The sequence below is a fragment of the Chrysemys picta genome, chromosome 3 (assembly GCF_011386835.1).
Source record: "Chrysemys picta bellii isolate R12L10 chromosome 3, ASM1138683v2, whole genome shotgun sequence".
Classification (NCBI taxonomy): domain Eukaryota; kingdom Metazoa; phylum Chordata; order Testudines; family Emydidae; genus Chrysemys; species Chrysemys picta.
Window position 1 is genome coordinate 201,831,984 of NC_088793.1, and position 22,867 is coordinate 201,854,850.

Genomic DNA, 22,867 nt, shown 5'->3' on the forward strand with positions numbered 1-22,867 from the left:
AAGATGGAAAAGATCAGAACCAAAGTCTTAAAACAGAAAGCCTTCATATTCACCTTTCTGATAAAATCATCATCATCTTCATAGTGACCTCAATATATAGCATTTCAGACATGTTCGCCATCTTGCATTTGTATTATGGGAAGAATTACTTTAGGAAAAAACTGGATTACCAGGCATCAAAACAGCAGATCTTATATATACACACACATTGTCTCACTTTTGTTGGATGTCCTTATTTAAGTCAGTTTAACATACATCAGGAATAATACAAATTAATGCACAAAATGTACATTATATTTGACAAAATTGCTTTAAATTTCCATGCTATTAAGTATTTAATATCATTTAAAGACAAATTTGGGATTCAATCAACAAGTTAATAGATTTTAAATGAAGTATGTATATAAACACATTCTATTTCACTTCTATAATATTTAATATGTACAACTAGAGTTTGATTTTTTCAGATTAACATTTTAAATAAAAGCTCAAGTACTGTATACAGCTCTTTAAATAGTAAGCTGCAAAAGTGAAACTTCAAATAAACAAATTAAATTTATTTCAATTAAATACCACGTTCCTTAAAACTATACATTGCATGGAGCCTCAGCATGAAAAAGTTATCAATTTCTTGAAAACATTTCAAAATAGTGCTAAAGCTATTTAATTGATTTAATTACACTGCTAAAATCTGGGTTACTCTCAAATCTTTTCAATATTACCATTTCTGATTGAGAAAATACTTTCCGTAACATTTCTATTCATTTTAAAAGTAACACCAGGCATCATGAGTTATTTGAGCTAGAAGTAAAATCTATGATTGTCCTTTGATAGGATGAATGTAAATACACATTCTCCTCTTGCTATTATCTTTGATGATGGAGATCCTCGTCTCAAATAACTCTTATTTGAACTACAGTACCTCCAAATGGCAGCACAAAATATCATCTTCTCTGTTAACACTTCTGGAAGTAAATATGTAAGTGTCACTCATTCCTGAAAGTATTGCTTTTAAAAGGGCAGTTCTTCTGGGAGTGTCATGTCTCAGCTAATAGAAGCTTTGGAGATGTATAACATTTAGGAATATCCTTAGTAGACTGCAGGTTATAGGGTAATGGATTCCTGTTGCACCATGTCCACCAGTTACTCCATTTCAAAAAGGATTACTGTGCCTCAAGAACATTTGCTTCCATTGTGGTGGTTCCTTCACATAGTTTGAAGTTGATAAACTCTTGGACCTTTTTTCAAAAGATAACCCTGGTCATTTAGAGAGCCAACAAAGCTTTCAAAATCAGATACCTGGAAGAAAAATAAAGAGTGAAATATGTTTATTCAGTGTGAGAAACAATATTTATTATGTCTGATGTAAAGCAAGGTATGTTGCAATTCTTTTAAACATTTTTAAATGAATCACAGAAAGGAAATTAGTGTGAAGGGTTTAAACTTCCGCCACAAAACTTTGGATCACTTGAAGGCTAAGTAAAAGTTGACTGTATCTTTCCTTGCTTTATTTCACCTCGCTAAAAAAATTTACAGTTTATAAACATCAACATGGAAAATGCTCCTGTTTTTGCCACATGGAAAATTAGTGAAATATACCTAAATCAAAGTTTCATGACATTTCATCTGCGGAGGGAGTTTTCTGGAAGAAAGTGTTTCAAAGGGGGAAGATAGTGTGGGTTTAAAAAAAAGGCATGAAAATCTTTTGCAAATAAACAAACACAAAAGCTCTAGGGAGAAATCCCAGCCCCTCTGAAATCAATGGCAAAACTCCCATTGACTTCAAGTGGGGTCAGGATTTCACCTTAGGTCTTTATGCTATGAAAAGAGGTGGAATTGAGGGTGTGGCTAAACATTTTACACATACAGTGAAAACAGTAAATTGTAATTTTTCTTTAGTTTCACAAAAAGGTAAAAAGAGGAAGGGTGACATGTTTGTGAGTTTTGAAAAAGGATTCTGAGCCTTTACCCCAAGGATACTGGTTTAGAGTGGAAATAGTCACCAAATGACTGATGGATGGCCCATGTAAAAGGAGTTGGTAATCACAATTGGACAGGTATCCACAACATTTAACCTGATTAGCAGCCTCAACAGAGGGGACTTGGCAACTGACCCTACTATCTCATCCTTAGAGGAGGGCCCTCTGACTAGAGGGGGGCTGACCTATGTTAAAAATAATATCAATGCCCACATTATAACAGTTCTATGGATAGAGAAATTCAGTTTCCAGCACTTTTCACAAGCAGAGAAATCTTTTCTGAAAATATGTAAAAGTTCACTTTTCACTGGATGTTTCAGGTATTCCAGCATGAAGTGAAACACAGAATTAGCTGACAATTATTTTCACTTAGAGAAAATCAAATGTGTATAAGGTGAGTTGAAGATCACAGGATATGTTGAACTTGCTGCCTTACATGTTTTTGATATGCTTCCCGTCTGATTAGCAACACTTTCACATTAGGAAAGTTTGGAACAGGAATGAAAGCATACAGACATCAGAAGGAAGACCAGAACAGAAACACAGGAACATCATTTTCAGTATGGCAGGCACAACTTTTGGAGCATAAATTGGAGTGATCATAAGAATTATTATTAAGAAGAATTATTTGCATTATCATAGTGCCTAGAGGTCCCAGTCATGGACCTCATTGTGCTAGGCTCTATACAAACACAGACCAAAAAATTGTCCTGGAGCCAGAGGAAGCAAAACATTCTGGGACCAACTTGTCCTTGGCCAAAAAAGTCAGAGACAAATGTTAATAATAGCAGCAAAGTTAGTGCTTGTTGATGCAAGATGTTGTAGTTAGCAAGGCTAGCGACATTAGAAAGTTTACGATGGAAATGTCTCCACGACAGAGCGCAGAACAGCAGCAATATGTTTTGCTCATCCCTGTTTAATGGAGAGATATGGCACTTGTCTGCGGTTTCTGATTTTCATTTCTTCATTTAATTTTTCAGCTGATAATTTTAATGACTCCTAAACTGTTTTTCAAGAGAATCTGGATTTCCCCCACTTACTTTTATTTGTAGCTCCTTTGCAATCTGCCGAAGCTGTTGAAATGCAAAGAGATTGTTGTAGGTTCTTTCTGCAATATTGTTGAGTGCAGAAACAAATCTCTTTGCCTGTGACCTATTGCTCATACCTGAACCATGCTGTGAGCGTTCAAAGTTCAGTTTCCCAAACTCATCAGAGTAAGTTCCTAGCATGCTAAAAAAACACAACCAAATGAGAATCAACAGAAGGTAAAGGTAGAAATGAATGAATTGGTTGGGCAGGGTCTTGCTATCTATCTGAAATATAAGAATGAGTCATTGAAGTCTCAGGTCTCCAAAGGGGCTCACAAATTGCGCAACTCCTCCCACTAAGAATAAAGCTAGCAGTTTGGAGGCCTTCACTAGGGGTCTGTTTGAACCACCTTTGGCCTTAATCAGTTCACAGCAAGAATTCAGCCTCTGAGTAAATGGAAAGACATTTAGAGGTATCTTTTCTAAAAGGCAAAAAGGACTGAATCTTCCCTACACTACAGTGTGATCATATTCTTTGAGTTGTCTATAATCATAGTGGTCATGATCCACATGATAAAATTAACATAAAAGGCAGGGTTGTACATTACTACCCTGTTCAGCCAAACCCAAAAGATAGACAGTTTGGCAATAGAGTTTGTATATAAATATCAATGGTCTGAACCATACCATCTAAGCATTCTCTTAGTTGTATGAAAAATAGTATTTTTTTAAAATGAATACCACTATTTGTTCTGATTTTAACACTGTACATCACCTGTATTTCATTATTTCAATTACATCCTTAGCATCTTCTTTGGTTGATTTTTCCCTTAATTCCAGCCTTGATCGTGCCTTAAACAAAAACCATATTTAACAATTAAGCTGAAGTTATGTGGTAGCCACCACATAAAAAAGGCTTAGTCTCCATCGTTCAGTCACAATGGTTGTGTCAAGCTCTAAGGACATACTTGGGACCTGATCCTGCAGGACTCACAAACATAGCCACATTCTTCAATGGAATTTCCGACTAATAATTGCAGGATAAAGCCCTATCAATAAGTAGTTTTGAAGGTAGGAGTACTGCTATGTTAGTGGGTTGTGGTCTGGAAATTGCTGATTTGCTTTTTAACACTGCATTCACTGCACAACAACAAAGCACGACTAATGCTATTAGAACCCAGCTTTAAAATACATGGCAATAGCGATAAGGCCTGGGAGGAGCAGACACAGGTCCCTCTCTATACTGTTAAAAAAAAAAAGTTCTTCTGAAAAGCCAGGTGGGTATCCTTGAATCCTGCTCCTCTCCCTATTGGCAGATACAGCAGGGGGAGAAAAGGGGAATAGGGTCTAGGGAAGGATGGGCAAGTTCCCAGCCTGGTAGATTTTTCTGTGATGGAAAGGCTGGGGAAGCCCTCCACAGCTCCTTATACAGCTCTTCGGGTTTTATGCCTCTCTTGCGACCAGCCATTTAAAGAGTCATCAAGATTTAGTCTTACGAGTTTGACAGTTATTTGGTTTAATGTTATTTTGGTCCACTTTCAGAGTGGCATAAAGGGTGAAAAAAAATTAAGATTCTTTGTCTGGGTGTACCTTATTGCCTTGTCAGGCTTGCCTGACAGTATAGGCCTAACACAAAGGCTCCCAATGTTTCATATTATAACCTCACATTGAGCCTCTTGCCTCTGGTTTCCTCTAATGCACCCTGGAATCCAGATTTTGGGGGGAGGGATAGTTCAGTGGTTTGAGCATTGGCCTGCTAAACCCAGGGTTGTGAGTTCAATCCTTGAGGGGGCCACTTAGGGATCTGGGGCAAAATCAGTACTTGGTCCTGCTAGTGAAGGCAGGGGGCTGGACTGGATGATCTTTCAGGGTCCCTTCCAGCTCTATGAGATATAAATATATGGAGATATACCTATTTCAAAAGAGAAGCTGGAAGAATCAGTGCAAGGACTAGGCACTCCTTGTGCTGTGAAGGAGTGGTTACAGGGATCTACAGCAATTCTGATCAGCAGAAAACAGAGGGAATAGAAGCAGGTTGGGAGCCACAAGTCAATTGCTGGCAACTCCTAGGAGTGTTAATAGCTATATTAAAATAATACTTCGCGTGCCAGAAGCAAGCAGGATTACAGCTGGAAATGTACCTCTGTAAGCCGAATCAGTGACTCCAGTTGCCTTGTGGTGATAGGTGTGCTGTCCACCCCTTGGTTCTGTTTCCGGAGCTCAAGATAGAATTCTTGGAGGACCTGAGCAGCTTCTGGAGATAACTTAGGGTGAACATACTGCCGAGCATATCCAACATACTTCCTCAATAGCTGGTGTGGAATAGCATCAAAATTTTCTCCAGGCATGACCTAAGCCAATTACAAACACATCTTTCATGTTCATGGACTCTAAATTACAACAGGATGACAGTATTCAGTAGCTTGTATACACTGGTCTTTCTTCTATGAACTCAACTCTCAGTTCTCAACAGGGTGTGCATTATAAATGACATTAGTTTGGTCTCTTCCAGACAGTACAAACCTCTAGTCTGCAGTGAAGAAAAATGAAAGTGCCAAATGCAACTTGGCAATATCAAGAGTCCTCTTTCGAAAAGACTCTTCACAATGAATGAGAATGATACTGAAAAGGTGACTATACTGAATCAAATCATCAGTGTGGTTTAAGATTAGAATCTGGCTGATATTATCATTTTATGGCCAAAAAATAAATAAATAAGACACAGTCCCTGAAGAGTTCTGATCCTGCAATTAATCCCACACAATGGACTTCTGTGCCCATATGGAGCCTGTGATGCATGACCAGAAAGGGTTAAGCATCTTGCAGAATAAATGACTCAAATTCAACCCTTAAAAACATACGGGGAGATAATGTTTGTGTTTTTGTGTATTTACATATATATTGGGAGTGGTCAACAATGTAATCAAACAGTCCCTGTCTATGCTGTATTCTGTTAATTCAGAGATCAAAAAAAAATCTTAACATTTAAATGAACTCTAAACATAGAATATCTGTATTCATCTCTCTTTGAAGTGTATAGCAAATCATCTGCAAATGGTGGGAAAATGGTGCCTTGTGTTAATCTGTGTGGATAATTACCAGCTATGCTTAGCAAATGGGTCCACTTCAAAGTCCACATGAGTGCCTATTGTTCAACTAAGGACTCCAACCTGTCAAAGAAGGCCTGGAATTGTATAAAAGATCTTTGGGTCCCAATTCTTTTTACTTCAGTCTGCTTGAGGTTTCATGAAGGGGAAGCCTAAACTATAAAGATTGAGATCCCAGTCCTAAATTGGAACACCCTGAATAAGATATTGGACAATGGACTATAACCTATGGACTAAATTCTAAAAGAACTCTTTGCAACTTCAAAGCTCACCATCTCTGGTATAAGAAGAACAGGAGTACTTGTGGCACCTTAGAGACTAACAAATTTATTAGAGCATAAGCTTTCGTGGACTACAGCCCACTTCTTCGGATGCATATAGCTATATGCATCCGAAGAAGTGGGCTGTAGTCCACGAAAGCTTATGCTCTAATAAATTTGTTAGTCTCTAAGGTGCCACAAGTACTCCTGTTCTTCTTTTTGCGGATACAGACTAACACGGCTGCTACTCTGAAACATCTCTGCTATGAATCTGAACCTCAAGAACTGAACTCATATCTGTATGTATATTGATTTTTTAATCATACTCTCTCTTTTCTTTTTTAATAAATTTTAGTTTAGTTAATAAGAATTGGCTGTAAGCGTGTATTTGGCTAAGCTCTGGAATATTCATTAACCTGGGAGGTATTGTGTCGTATTCTTTGGGATTGGTAGAATTTTTTATATGATGAATAAGATTTTCATTAATCCTCATCATATCTGACGTGGGTGTCTAGGAGGAGGCCTGAGGCTGGGTTACTTCAAGGGAACTGTGTTGTTGACTTCTTGAGTAACCAGTGAGATAATAAAGAATCTGTTTTGTGCTGGCTTGGTAAATCTAAGTATTGGAATATCCACCAGCTTTGGGGATTGTCTGCCCCATTCTTTGCAGTTCACCCTAATTGAGTGACCTCAGCTGGCTCCCCTGGGAATCCGATCACAGAGCCCCACAGACATCAACAGGTACCCACCCACACAGAGTTCGTTGCAGGATCAGGGCTAAAGACAGAGACACACCAGTGAAGAACCAAACAAGGAGGCAGGTGGGACAAGTGAGGATAGGGTAAACAAAATTATATGGTTATTTGGAAGTAGCCCACGAAAGCTTATGCTCTAATAAATTTGTTAGTCTCTAAGGTGCCACAAATACTCCTTTTATTTGGAAGTTAATCACTAACACTTGTTTTCATTTAGGAGAGAAACCAGGGTTGAAATGGGGGAGGAGAATGTAGGAACAAGACAGGGAGTAGAGAGTGGAAACAGGAGGAGTGGAAACAGTAAGGAGAAACCGGAGGAGGAAGGGGTAAGGAAGGCGAGGAAATCCATGAAGTAGCATTGGTAGATGAAGGAAGGAACCACCATCCCTGACAGCAAAGTTAAAAAATTGAGCAAAGTCTGAGCCTCACTAGGGTGGGATGGTGTAAAGGTGGTTCTGTGGGACTAGGCTTGCCCCAGTTTACCATCATCCACCCTACAAGAACTGCTACTGCAGGCAATTGGCAGGACCTGTGGAGCATAGGGACTTCCTATAGATATCCCATGGCTCTTTAAGGCTGGAGTTGGTTCCCCACATGGAAAGTGGAAGGGGAAACTGCTGAGATCCAACACCAGCAGACAGCCTGCACTGGTTCCAATGGGACACGCAGGGTGGGGAGGTGCAAAACAAAATTGGAGGAGAAAATTCTACCTTTAATTTTTCTGATAATGGTTTATCTGAGACTGCTTCAAGAATGGAGGTGTTTGAATCCTGTGTGTTGATGCGAGTCACTACAGCGCTGCTGTGTACTGCTTGTTTTCCAGCTCGCATTGCCATCACATGCTCAGAAAGCAAATGGTCATGATCTTCATTTGGAGTGTCCAGCAGGATAAATACCAAGTCAAACCTGGACAGTAAGGCACTCCCCATTCTAGACAAAAATAATACATTGCTTATAAAAACAGACACAACGGAACTCTATAGCAACTTTACCTATTACCCTGCTTCACAAGTACAACTCAAGAAATAAATCAGTGTTGAGAGCTGAAATCAAAGCAATATTATAATAAAACCTACTTTCATCCTCCAGGAAACTAAAGTACCATTATTCACAAACGGACCAAAAAAAAAGAGCACTTCCTCTTGCAAACTACATAATTAACATTTCAAAAAGTGCTTACTTTAAATTCTCAGAGACTGTTTTGGCTTTGTTATAATGTCCCCCAACTGGATTTGCTGCAGCGATGATAGATGTCCTAGCTGGCAAGCTGCAAACAATGCCAGCCTTAGCAAGGCTGATACTTTGCTGTTCCATGGCTTCCAGCAAAGCTTGGTGTTGGCTTCCCATCTTATCAAATTCATCTATTCCACAAATACCTGGAAACATAATTAACACAGAATAAAAGGTATCAGAAAACACACAGGTCATTGGTCAAATATTGATCCAGTATGCACCTTGAGCTCGATCCAAAGTCCACTCATTGCAATGTTCCCCTCAGCTCTGTCAGCATGGCTTGCTTCCATTCCATGCTGCCCCTGGGACTCTACTGGTGGATTTGTAAGTCTGGAGGGGCAAGTATTAGAGGCAGGGATCAAATTGGTCTGGCTCACAACAGCTGTCTGGGCAGTGCACTATTTTCTGATGACTGCCAACTTGCACTCCAGAATCTAAGCTTTCATTAAAAAAAGTTGGAACCAAGATTCTTTAAAAAAAAAAAAAAAAAACTGTGCCGAACTAAGGAGCCTCTCTTTCAAAAGTGCTAAGCACCCAGTAGTTCCCAATTAAATTTTGAAAATCTGGCCACTTAAGCACCTAAATAAGGGCTTTCTGCAAATCTTAGAAGCCTGACTTTAGGCCCTCAATCTCAACTGAGTGCGTCACCTAAGCCTCACCAACAGGGACCACAAAGACCAGTGGAGTCTATCAGGGCTTTCAAGAACCCACCAAGAGGAAGCCAAGCTGGAGGAGACCAGCAGAGAATGAGGAATCACATTTTGAACATTTGCACAAATTTCTTAACTTTATTTTCAAGCATAAGATCTTGTTTAAAAAAAAAAGTTAGCCACAGATCTGTAGTTAGTAGTAGCATCATACATATGTTAATCCTAGACTCAATATCCCAGTGCTATCCCCCAGTTTGAGGGAAAATCTGAACAAAATGTTTAGCTAAAAACATTTGTCCATTCAATTTAGTTGCAGTTTAGTGTGTTACCTTGATCTCCAAGTACCAGAGCACCAGCTTCCAAAGCAAAATCCCCAGAGGTACTATCTCTAGACAGAGTCACAGTCAAGCCAGAGGTGGTGGTGGTATTGCCACAAACATACACACCGCGAGGGGCAATATTGCACACTGCCTGTGGAAAACAATCACAAATGTTTAAAAAGTTACAGAAACATATTATGTGGAATTGTAACTTACTCATACTAGAAAAATACCACAAATGGGAAAACATTAATGTGTTTGACCTTTTTTACTATTTTCAGTTCAACATGAGTCAAATAATAGTATAATGGTTATTAACTGAGTACCCCTAGAGATATACATCCAAAACTGCAGAAGGTGGGAATTATTTTTGGTTTGCATGCTTGGGGTCAAAGTACTATCTGCTGTATTATTGTAAACCCTGAGATTATGCTACATGACATGGATTTGGATGTACTAGATTAAGGCGCTGTAAGGGTTAATTAGATCACCTATATTAAACAGAATCTTATATTGATATTATTTTTCAAAAACAAAGCAGTTCAGACTTAAACAGATATTAAAAAAAAAAAAACACCTAAATACAGCATTCTCCATCACTGAAATGCAGCCACATCACAAAGCAATTGCCAGACTGGAGGTCCATCTGGCCTAGTACCCAGTCTCTGATAGTGGCCAGCACCAGATGCTTTGGAGGAAGGTGTAAGTAGTGCTCCCAGAAGTAAGAGTGGGATGTGGGATTATCTGTCCCCCAAACGAGATCTCCTCATGGTCTCTAATAGTTAAGGTACTGTCTTAAACCTTGAAGCATTAGGTCTCTACAGAAGTTTATGAGAAAAGTGAAAAAGATACAGCATAAAATTTCTCCAAGTTTCATTTTTATGCAGGATGGCAGACAGAATGCAATGGCTCCAGTTAAATTTGGCAGTGCACTCCAGTTAGCATCACTGCTCTTTTCCAAAGAATCTTTAGTGGCAAGTGACCAGCACCTGTTTTATTAAAAAGAAGCACAAATCTGCAAAATGCTCCTGAAGGTTATGCCAGAACAACATTTGTTCAGCACTGACGCTAAGAGAAAAGTATTGACTATTGAACCACCAGCACCAGCTCCTACTAGAGTTTCCCCATGAAAATTCTGATCTGGACAAACCTTGCAGTGTGATCTTGTCATATCTCAGAATGGCTGCAGGCCAACTTTTTGTGAATAGCATCAAAGTATTTAGTAAAGAAAGAGAAAACAAATCTTTCAGTGTGTGCAAATGGAAGAACAAGTAGTTTAAATATTTCTTTATAAGCCATTTATACAAACTTGGCTTAGGTATGCTAAACCATTATCACAGCTTTGCCAATATCAGAAATTGAACTGATTCAAAAACTTTTTAATAGGGCTGTCAAGCGATTAAAAAAATTAATCGTGCGTTTAATCGCGTTGTTAAACAATAATGGAATACCATTTATTTAAATATTTTCTACATTTTCAAATATATCGATTTCTATTACAACACAGAATACAAAGTGTATAGTGCTCACTTTATATTTATTTTTCATTACAAATATTTGCACTGTAAAATACAAAAGAAATAGTATTTTCAATTCACCTCATACAAGTACTGTAGTGCAATCTCTATCATGAAAGTTGAACTTAGAAATGTAGAATTATGTACAAAAAATAACTGCACTGAAAAATAAAACAATGTAAAACTTTAGAGCCTACAAGTCCACTCAAGTCCTACTTCAGCCAGTCGCTCAGACAAATAAACTTCGTTACAATTTGCAGGAGATAATGCTGCCCGCTTCTTGTTTACAATGTCACTTGAAAGTGAGAACAGGCGTTTGCATGGCACTGTTGTAGCCAACGTCTCAAGATATTTATGTGCCAGATGCACTTAAGATTCATATGTCCCTTCATCTTCAACCACCATTCCATAGGAAATGCGTCCATGCGGATGATGGGTTCTGCTTGATAACAATCCAAAGCAGAGCGGACCAATGCATGTTCATTTTCATCATCCGAGTCAGATGCCACCAGCATCTGACTCGGATGATGAAAATGATTTTCTTTTTTGGTGGTTCGGGTTCTGTAGTTTCCGCATCTGAGTGTTGCTCTTTAAAGACTTCTGAAAGCATGCTCCAAACCTCGTCCCTCTCGGATTATAGAAGGCACTTCTGATTCTTAACTACAGCATTTGACCCAGGGTTTATTTTTAGAAATCTCACATTGGTATCTTCTTTGCGTTTTGAAAAATCTGCTATGAAAGTGTTCTTAAAACACGTGCTGGGTCATCATGCGAGACTGCTATACCATGAAATATATGGCAGAATGCGGGTAAACAGAGCCAAAGACATACAGTTCTCCCCCAAGGACTTCAGTCACAAATTTAATTAACGCATTATTTTTTAACAAGCATCATCAGCATGGAAGCATATCGTCTAGAATGGTGGCCGAAGCATGAAGGGGCATATGAATGTTTAGCATACCTGACACATAAATCTCTCGCAATGCTGGCTACAAAAGTGCCATGCGAATGCCTGTTCTCACTTCTAGGTGACACTGTAAATAAGAAGCAGGCAGCAGCATCACTTGTTTTTCTGAGAGATTGGCGGAACAAGAAGTAGGACTGAGGGGACTTGTAGGCTCTAAAGTTTTAAATTGTTTTGTTTTTGAGTGCAGTTATGTAACAACAACAACAACATCTACATTTGTAAGTTGCACTTTCATGATAAAGAGATTGCACTACAGTACTTGTATGAGGTGAACTGAAAAAGACTTATTTTTACAGTGCAAATATCTGTAATAAAAATAATATAAAGTGAGCATGGTACACTTTGTATTCTGTGTCGTAATAGAAATCAATATAATTGAAAATGTAGAAAAACATGAAATTTATTAAATATTTTCAATTGGTATTCTATTGCTTAACAGTGCGATTAATCGCGATTAATTTTTTGAGTTAATCGCATGAGTTAACTGCGATTAATTGACAGCCCTACATTTTAAACATAAAGCTTTGTGCCAGCAAGTGAAATATTTAAAGATTACTGTAGAGAGCACTCAGCTGTACTTGGTCTGAAAAGGAGCACATAAGAATCATACCGATCAGAATGTGATTTGCAAATACTGTTCATAGACTAAGGTACATGTGACAAGATCCTGCTCTCGATAGAAGATGCTTTTAGGGAAAAGGACATCAGGAAAGGGAGAGTGGAGCAAAGATACGTGTATTCCATTATACTTGCCTCTCCTTTAGTTCCTTCTTTGAATTCTACCTCTCTCAGTCACATATTCTAATTTTAAAGATTCACACATTATCTACCCATTTTCTGGATTTCTCGGTCAACACACCATTTTCCTTTCATTCTGCTTTTCTATCATGGTTCTTCTCTCTCATGAAAGATTTATGCCAGATTTTAAAGCGTATGACCTCGGTTACTAAGTATTTTAAATTAAGTGCATATTATCAGTCCCACAGAAAATAATGACTTTTTCCTGGCAATAGTACTTACAATTACTGTTTTTCCATCTTAATGCAATTTCCTGCCAGTGATACGTTATGAAAAACATGAAATGATCTCGATAATGCACATTTTAAAATATCTGCACAAGCACCTTAGAAATATGAGAATTCTAAATGAATGTACCAATAATCAGACTAACTCCTCTTAGATGACCACTGAAGCAATGCGTCATTAGGACTTACATGTCACTCAAAAATACTGTCAGTAGATTTACCAGGAGGTCTCAGATATAGCCCATAACCTTGCTATCATAATAGGTTGGGCAGTCTGAATATGACCATTCCTCAAAAAAGTAACTCCAACAATAATACTACTTTGTCATTCTCTGGGACCTTCTGTCCAAATATCTCAAAGCCCTTTTTACCATGGGTGTTCTCAAACTCAATAAAATAATTGTTGCAAACTAAGTATTATAATCCCCATTTACAGATGTGGAAACTGAGACAGAGACACTAAGGCCTGGTCCACACTAATCCCCCACTTCGAACTAAGATACGCAACTTCAGCTACGTGAATAACGTAGCTGAAGTCGAAGTACCTTAGTTCGAACTTACCGCAGGTCCAGACACAGCAGGCAGGCTCCCCCGTCGACTCTGCGTGCTCCTCTCGCGGAGCAGGAGTACCGGTGTCGACGGCAAGCACTTCCGGGATCGATTTATCGCATCTAGACAAGACCGAATAACTCGATCCCAGAAGATCGATTGCTTACCACCGGACTCGGAGGTAAGTATAGACCTACCCTAAGAGGGAGATTTTCAATTAACATGGGAGGTCACTGAGAGCTAGGTGCCTAACTGCTGTGTGTGTCTTTGAAAATCTCTAAGTGATTTTCCCAAGGTCACACAGGACATCAAAGGCAGAACCAAGAATAAAACCCAGGCTTCCCAACTCTAAGTTCTGTGTCTCAACCACAGGTCCATCCTTGCCCTCATTCATTATATAAAAGCATAGAAGTGACAGATATTCAATTTGCATGAGTTATACTGGCTGCTGTACTCAACTGACTTCTCGATGTCATTGTGACAAATGAAAATAAAACGAGAACCCTTCCGAGAGATGTATTTTATATTTATCACAGAACAGAAGGGTTGTGCAATTATTTGGAGAACTACTGATGTTTAACAACAGTGAATGTCTAAATGAGAGTATGACAAACTGAAAAAAATGTGAGTATTTATTTTAGTCAGAATTCACAACAACTAGGAACAAAAATGTGGGGCTTAGTAAATTATATACTTTAAAAGGGAGACTTTATAAATTATATACAAAGAGACAGTCTCTCATTGAACGAATGGTTGTGTGTAAGTGAAAGACTAAACATAAAGGTTTAAAGCAGAGGTTCTCAGACTGTATTCTGTGGACCACCAGTGGTCCGCAAGCTCCATTCAGGTGGTCCACAGATAGTTCCCTCTAAGGTGCGCGCCTGGGTGGCTGCGTACAAGAGAATGAAGGGCCACCCACCTAATTAGTGGAGTCGCGCAGGCGTGGCTCCACTAATTAGGTGCCTGGACCCTGGAGAAGATGCACATGTAAGGTGAGGTGGTGGCCTTAGAGTGAATAGGGTGTAGGTGGGAGGGGGCAGTGGGGCGAGAAGAGGGGGTGGGGGGAATTTGGGATATGCAGGACTGCGGCGGCCAGAGAAAGAGGCGACTTTCCCCAGCTCCAGGGCTGTGGCTGCTGCGGCAGGGGAGAGACCCCCGCCTCCTTCCCAGCCCCAGCTTGGGGGCTGCCGCAGCGGGGGAGAGAGGGCACATCAATCGCATTAGAAAGGTAAGACTACTGATAATAAAATATGAGTTGTGTGCTTTTATTTGTAGAACAAAAAAAGTTAAATTATTAAATTTTTTTATATAGCGCTTTTATTCAAAGCGCTTTACAATAGTTAGCTAACGGTACAAACATTTGGAAAGATCATTAAGTGGTCCACTGAGACCCTCAGAAATTTTCAAGTGGTCCGCGAAAAAAAAAAAAAAAAAAGTTTGAGAATCACTGGTTTAGAGTTAAAGAAAAAAATGTATTCTGTCTCCATTAGCTAAGTTTAATAGTAGTAAATGAACCCATACTTGCAACATTTGACTCTTTCCCAATCCAGGATCTCCAACCACCAGAAGATGTGGGTCTCCTCGCACTGGAATTCTGTTTTTGTCATCCACATACTTTTGGCATCCTCCAAACAATGCCAGTGCCAAACCTGCCTTTACAATCTATAATGGTACATACAAATGCTAGTCAGCATTAGACAACAGCTACCATTACTAACAATTGCTTCATAGTAAATTCAGACACACAGAAAGAAAACATTGTGTCCTGCAGAAAAGAACTTACAAGGGACTGAACTCCCACCATTGCCCAATGCACTACCTATTTCTCATTTGGGGGTTTCTATGGGTATTTTGACACAGGAAAAATAAAAAAAACTGTTTATCCAAAAATAAACTTTAAAAAAAATATATATCATTTTTTCCACCTTGCCAACCTTTAAAAGGTCTTGGAAGTTTACTGAGGCAAATTTGTAATGAAGTTTAAATTTAGAATGAAAGCAGAGTTCTAAAATTACTTACCTCATGGCCATAGATAGTAGGACAAAGTGAGCTGAAAAACCCAAGACATTTGACATTAGTATGTGATTAATACAAAATCTCTTATTACCATTAAATCATAGAATATCAGGGTTGGAAAGGACCTCACGAGATCATCTAGTCCAACCCCCTGCTCAAGGCAGGACCAATCCCCAGACAGATTTTTACCCCAGTTCCCTAAATGGCCCCCTCAAGGATTGAACTCACAACCATGAGTTTAACAGGACAATGCTCAAACCACTGAGCTATGATCATTTGTCCCATCTCAATTACAAAAAACTAGTTTCTCCACTGCAACAAGTTCCCTAGAAATTCACTCTCTTTCCTAATTCCCAACAAAACCAGGGTTGTTGGTTTTTTTTTAATGCTCTATCAAAGTTCTTGACATTTTTGGATAGTGAAGCATGCTTGTCATCATAAAGAGAGCAGTACTCCACTTAAACCTGTACACACACAAGAACCTGTTACACCCCCTCATATCTGGAACAGAACTACTTTTAATCATCATAAGTCCATTGCTCAACTGTGCTGGAGTTTGAAGGAGGTCTTGTATTCCACAGGCTTAGCTGCAGCCTCCTGGAATCCTCCAATGGTACCGCCCGGTCCTGCATTGTCTGTTTCATGCCCCCGGCTTGGCGCTCATATCCCCTCCCCCAGTGCTGCAGGGGCCATAGGCAGAGCATAGAACAAAACAATGCAAGATGTGGAAGCTGCCGAGGCAATGGTCTCAGACAACTAAAGAGTGTAGCAGTTGAAAAATAGGGGAAAGAGAAGGAGGGCAGAAGGCACGAGATAGCACAGGAGTGAACATGTGTATATACTTATTTTAAGAACAGTGTTCTTTTGAAGTACAATATTTATATCCTGGGGCAAATGAAAGTTCAACTAGTTAAGACTACAAATGTATTTGATTGACTCCACCTCCCACCCTTGGGCTACAAGAGGGACCATAGGCACAAGTACACAAGGGTGTACTTCGTTTAGGTTACTTGTCCCAGATTGACTGCTTCGGAGGGATCAAGATGTAAGATAGCAAATAATGAACCACACACTTGAAAGTACAAGAAGGGAAAAGCTGTGGCGCTTTTATATCTAAATTACTAAAGGTGTCAGAGACAACATACTTGACAATTAGCTTGAACAGATTGTCCTCAGCTTGAATCTCTTGAACAGCATAAAGATCTTTAAGTGAAAACTCCATGCATACTCGGTGATTAGTCCCATCTTCAGAATTCATGACTTTTTGTCCTTTACTGTTGCTGACAGAGTTTGCCTCAATGTACAACAGGAACATACATTTGTCATTCTTGTTTCTAGATGCTCCTGTTAGATTACAAAGACTGTCAAAAATAGGAATCCATGTTTTGGGGTTATGCACGGGTAGTGATTAAAATAATTCAGAAATATTAAAATCCATGTGCTAATTAAAAGTTGGGACATATTTATAATGATAACATAGCAAATTAAAATGTCTAAACCCATGATCACAGTTCCTGAATACTGGAAGATATAGCCCTTGAACAATTTAGTGGAAACTATTTTGAACAACTGCTTTCTCAAAGCCTGATAAAAAACCAGGAAAAGCTTCTGGTGACACATTGAGATTCAGAGCTTTATAAAAGGGAAAAGAATGCTGTTTAATTTACTTAAAGTTCAGCACATACTCAAGTGCTTTGCTGGATCAGGGCCTGAATGAAATGCAAGATCAATTTTATTCTATTCAAAATTTTAACCTTGGAGAAACAGAGAGCATTGTGCCTCTCTGAACTGACTACATTTTAAGTGTCTTTAGCCTGATCTACTATAAAATTAAACAAATACGCTGCACACATACACTATTTTATTCTTAAAACAATTTTTTTAAATAAAAAGACTTGTAGCAGAAAAGATAGAAAAATGTTGTTAAAAATTAAACGCTATCTGTATCCTTAACAGAAAATTACTGATCTATCATAAAGCAACATGGTTCACAAACTGATTATGACAATTCTTTGTAACATTCTCCATTAAGAGCATTTGTAAGATTTCTTCAAGCAGAGAGAAGCAAACGATGAAAGAATGTGCAGCCATAACAGTTCCCTTAATATTTCTTCTTTTAAAAAATAATAATAACAACAACAACAACCACCACCACCATGATAACCACCTCCTTTAAATGAAAGATAAAAAGTGTCAAATGGCTAACCTCAATGAGACTATTCTAGAAACAAATCTGGAAAACGGAATCCATCTCAACACCTTGTTTCCTTTACTACTGTACAGAAGATCTTTCTATCCAACTGACTTTCTAGAACATGAGAAGACTGTACTGATAGTTGAGACAAATTCCTCATCCTTAACAGAGCACGAGTGCTGCTACAAGACATACCCACTGCCGACTGCACCAGACTCAGTTAAGGTCAGGGGATGCTAAGGTGTACACGGCTCTCCTCTCAGTTGGCGTATTTTGTCCTCTCTCTTTTTCACTACGGAGCCTTAACTGTTCGATAGCTTTTCCCTATACCTTTTACTTATTTCTAAAAAATGCAATGAATAAGTGACTTTAGGCTTCGAGAGAACAATCAACAACTAGAGAACGAAGAGTAAGCTTTTGTTTAGCATTGTGCAAGATACAGAAGGTGATCAGAAAAAATTCAAACCAGATGTATTGTACCTTCTTCGGTGTTTGACACCTTAACAATTCCTGTGATCGTGACCATATCTCCTGGGACACAACTGTCTACAAGATCCTGAATCAGCTCACATTCTATTGTGCGAGGAATTCGACCTGCTTCTCGCTGATCATCTGACATGAGCTCCTGAAGCCTAAAATACACACAGCATACCAATGACCAGTCTGCAGTGTTTCTGTTTAAGTTCTTATATAAAGTCCTCACATTTAGGCTTCAAATCAATCATTTTTGATTTGATGAGAAGGGAGAATACAGATTGAGAACATTGGAAAGAGTGCTGTTAAAAGAAAGTCAGGAAATTCCAAAAGTTTTAAGTGTTTCCAGGACCAGAGACTTAATAAGCACTTCAATTTTTCTTCTGCAAACACTTCAAAACGTATTTCCAAAGAACCTTAACCTTATGAACTCTAGATTAAAACGGTCAATTCTACAACTCAGTGAGGTCCAATTACATGTAAATTCAAACTGTAAAAATGTTGTCAGTTTTCAGTAATCTGCATGAGGTGAGCAGGGAAATGCTGATAATGCTAATATTGTATCTTATTTTCATCCTCTAACTTAAAAAAGGGTTTACTGCAATTGGGTCAAGCGTTCAAAAAAATCCATATTAGAGCCATGACAAAGCAAAGAAATCATCCTCCTAAAGGGAGAATTTTGGAGGTGATTATCAGAGAGAGAAATCAGTTACAATTTTATGAATTTTGGCAGTTTTACGGTAGTAGTCACAAGTATAATCTTGAGTTACAAAACAGCCATGTTGGTTTTCCTACCATCACAGCTTTGTGTGGACAAGCCCTGATGTTTTTCCTGATTGCAGCCTCTAGGTGCTACCAAAATACAAATAATAAATGATAATTTGCACTGTAGGCTACTGTAACTCTTCTATACGTTCCAACATAGATAAGAGTGTTACACTTGCTTAAGTGAATTTCTTTCCCTTTTAAATACATTTACATTTATTTATAAATATATATCCATCCTTTAAATATTCTTCCCCCCCAGTCTTTATCATGGATTATATTAATTTTATAATCTTCAAAATTAAATACACCTCCATCTAAATAAAACTAAAAACATAGTGATATTTCAAAACAAATTAGACAGTTTTCTTTTAATTGTCTTTTTGCCTATCTATGTTGTATTTTAGTCCTGCTAAATAAACTCTAGGATGTGTATGTAACACTTGTAAGTACCAAAGGTTTCTCTTCTGAGCCCTTCTTTATATGAAATATTAATAGCACTCCCTGGTGCTACTGTTAAGAATCTGTCAGTGCTATGGTACAACTTAATTTTCTAAGGGTTTGTAAATGAAAAAAGAGTGGAATTTGGAAAAAAAAAAGGGGGGGGTCTCAACATTAAGAGTGTGCTGCTCACAATAACTTGTTTTAAAGTTTTTAATACTCGGGTCTGTAAAATTTGGATACAGAATGTCAGCTTGGAAAATATGGACTCTGACCGAAACCTCCAAGACAGGTAAATTCAAGAGTCCCATTTCTCTATACTGATATTCCACCTATTGTGCCTCTAGCTGTGTTATGGTATTGCTGCACAGAAGCAATGGAACATCATGAACTTTTCTGAGCATGCACTCTGCTGTAATACCGGAGATGGTACGAGTGCAGTGGAAATGGGGGAATAAGTGTTGGTCTCCTTTGAAGTGATTCTGACATGCTATTGTGGGGTGATATCTTTACTGCCTGAGTGATTTCCTTTAATGGGATTGCACAAATCTGTAAGTCTCCTCCAAAGACAAAAAAGTGCCTGTGAACTGGGCAACTGGTTAGGGCTGTATAAAAGTATTTGACTAGAACCACAAAACTACCTGAACTCAGACTGAAACAGGGTCCTCCTCTTACCTGTGAACATCAGCTCAAGTCCACAAACAATTTTCAGACATGCCCTAACACTGCTCAGAGCCTTAGCGCCCACCCCCAAACCATAATCCATTAGCTGCCACTGCCCACCACCCAGAAGCCTTAATACTGTTGATTTCAGTGGGGAGGGAACCATGACATGAAACTATCCCTCTCCCTGGTGGAGCCAGCTCCCCCAAATTTCAGCTTTTGGGGGAGAACAGAGGGGTCATTGCTCCCCATCCCCCAATCCGTAAGTCTTAATTATGACTTGCTCCCAACCCCTTACTCCTTCAAGGGGGCAGCAGTAAAGGGGAAAACCTTATCACAGCATGGCTGGGTAAACCATGAGGGCATATAACACCCCCTAAGCCTTACAGTAGTTGCTATCAACCTCTGCAGATGCACCAGCACAGTTGCACTTTTCCTGAGGGGTGGGAAGGCCCCAGAGCTCGGGCTCCAACCCAAGCCCAGAAGTCTACACAGCAATGAAACAGCGCCCCCAGCCCAAACCCCCTGGCACAGGCCAGCTGCGGGTTTTTATTTGCTGTATAGACATACCCTTAGGGTCTGCTTTCAGGCTCAGCAAGTGCACAGAAGATAGCCTCTTTTCATAGGTAGTGTGGAGCACACTAGCTTGTGAATGAGCAGTGCATCCCAGGTGCTGCATACTAGTAGGAAACACACCCATTAGTACCAGCAGTATGGCTGAGGCTGGAAGCCAGAGCAGGCAGGCAAAAGTGGGTCCCTAGAGCAAAGGCTGCAGAGGACCTGCATGTGAGGCTTTTTCTCACTTGGAATGGAGAGAGAACAGTTCCTGGAAAAAGTGGAGCAAACTACCTGTGCCCTGAAAAAGTGCCCATAAAGATTACCAGCTGAGACAAGCAAAAAGATCATTTTGGAACCAAATTTGAATCCCTTGAAGCATTTCCTATACTCTGTATTTCAGGTAAAGCAGGAGATCTGGGAACCACCTCTGGCTACTACTATTAGGAGACAGTCTGTACTGTCAGTTGTGTTATGTTCCTGAAGGAGAGACCTAGCCCCTTGCCTGGTGATTGACAGGTCTGATCCTCTCTCTTCAACTTCACAGCAGAGGTAAAGCATAAGAAGAGAGAGCCTAAACAAGGAAGAATTTATTTTAATCACTAAAGTGAACAGGTAGGCTGATTATACATAGGGAGCAGATCTGTTGCTGAGCAACAAGGTGACATTTTCACAGTCTATTTTTATAATAGTAAAATAATCAATTTTTTGTTGTTTCGTCAGTCTAAGTCAGACCCTTAACATTGCTGTAGTTTACTATAAACAGGTTACATTCTTATTTATTTTAAAAGAAGGCAGGGTTACAGCAAGTATAAAATATTACTTCTGAGACACTATACTGATATTAGGACGGCACAGGATATCAAGTTATTTAGTCCCCCTGATAACTTCTGTGGTAATCTGACAGGTGGATGTTGTCTAACAATGGAGGTACTGTACTAAAAAAGCCCCAAACCCACAATGCAAACAAGTTAGGACACCAATTCTAAGAAGACTTACACATATGCTTAATTTTACACACATACAGTGAAATCCTGGCCCCTCTGAAGTCAATGGTGGAACTCCCATTCACTTCAATGGGGCCAGGATTTCACCCTGTGAGTAGTCCCATTGAAGTCAACCCACAAATGCATAAAATTCAGCTGTGCTGGAATAGGGTCTAAGAGCTTTTCCAAATACTATGCTACTTAACTTTACACCCGTTCTAAAAAAAATTGTAAAAAATCAATTCCAGAAATAGTTTTGATTAGTTTAGACTAGAAGGAACAGTTGACGTTTATATTATTTATTTCTATTGCAGTAATACCTAAGGGCCCCATTTTTTCTATTCTTGTACAAATAAAAGACAGCAAGCCAGTCCCTGCCACAGATCGCTCACAATTTAAGGTACTGTATATTTACTTTATTAGATGTAGAAAGCAGAAAAATAGGGAAACAATTTAAGTATGTGTACTTCATTCCTATTCGGATTAGCTTGTGTTTTCTTCAATACAACTTTAAACCAAGATTTTGACACTAAAATTCAATACAACTCATTCAGCTCTCTCAGTTGACAGCTGTCATGTAACAATGCCCTGCTAGCCAACCATTGTGATGTTTTCCTTACAGCTCATTCATTACAGAAGGTAATTTATAATGGATGTGATCACATTTATAGAATGGATGCGATCATGTTCACAGCATGACCTGAAACAGTTCACAATGAAGCCATAGTCGAGATAAGAAGAATTTCAATGAACCTATTATACTGAGTAGGGACAATATATAATATGGAATAGTGCTTTGGTGAAACAATTATTTTGTAGCATATTCTTTTGATCAATGCTTCTTTTTACACAATGGATAATATGAATAAAAATGCACATTTGCTTTAATAATGGGATATCCTTTCAAATCTGTTAAACTAAATTTGTTTGTGAAAGGAACAGACACTCTAAGGTTGCTTACTTAATAGACTGCCAGTCCACCGTAATTGTTAAAGGAGAGCTTCTATCTGCAGCGAATGATCGTCCATGGCACTCAGGCAGAGGACACTGTAACAGTATGAATTCGTGGTCAGGATTCACAAAGAAAATTATTATCTTTATTACAATAGTTTAAGGTGCCTAATTTGATTTTGAAAAACAGTACTCTGTGTGCAGCTCATTAGCAGCATATAAAAAGAAAACCTACAGTTAAGCTTAGATTAGGGATACCAACTGGCATGGGTATAATTAATGGAAAACTGTCACACAAACAGTCGTTTAAACATCTAGCATTAAAATAGATTCATAGATTCTACGACTGGAAGGGACCTTGAGAGATCATCAAGTCCAGTCCCCTGCCCTCATGGCAGGACCAAATACTGTCTAGACCATCCCGGATAGATA

The 22,867-nt window shown here is 38.9% G+C and overlaps 1 protein-coding gene across 3 annotated transcripts in view; it reads right to left on the reverse strand.

The window, feature by feature from the left end:
- Window positions 1-217: 217 nt before the first annotated feature.
- MCM8 (minichromosome maintenance 8 homologous recombination repair factor) overlaps window positions 218-22,867 on the reverse strand; it is a 31,859-nt gene continuing 9,209 nt past the window's right edge. For 2 of the 3 annotated variants that reach the window (XM_005287432.5, XM_005287433.5), the window contains 12 exons: window positions 22,446-22,531; window positions 18,081-18,232; window positions 16,552-16,750; window positions 15,410-15,440; window positions 14,912-15,052; window positions 9,342-9,483; window positions 8,310-8,505; window positions 7,840-8,059; window positions 5,149-5,358; window positions 3,783-3,859; window positions 3,020-3,209; window positions 218-1,299 (listed from right to left, as the gene is read on the reverse strand). In XM_005287432.5, the coding sequence (XP_005287489.2) occupies window positions 1,207-1,299; window positions 3,020-3,209; window positions 3,783-3,859; window positions 5,149-5,358; window positions 7,840-8,059; window positions 8,310-8,505; window positions 9,342-9,483; window positions 14,912-15,052; window positions 15,410-15,440; window positions 16,552-16,750; window positions 18,081-18,232; window positions 22,446-22,531 (1,737 nt within the window). In that variant the 3' untranslated portion in view covers window positions 218-1,206. The remainder of the gene's footprint in view (window positions 1,300-3,019; window positions 3,210-3,782; window positions 3,860-5,148; window positions 5,359-7,839; window positions 8,060-8,309; window positions 8,506-9,341; window positions 9,484-14,911; window positions 15,053-15,409; window positions 15,441-16,551; window positions 16,751-18,080; window positions 18,233-22,445; window positions 22,532-22,867) is intronic. The other variant, XR_010599983.1, reaches the window with a different exon arrangement.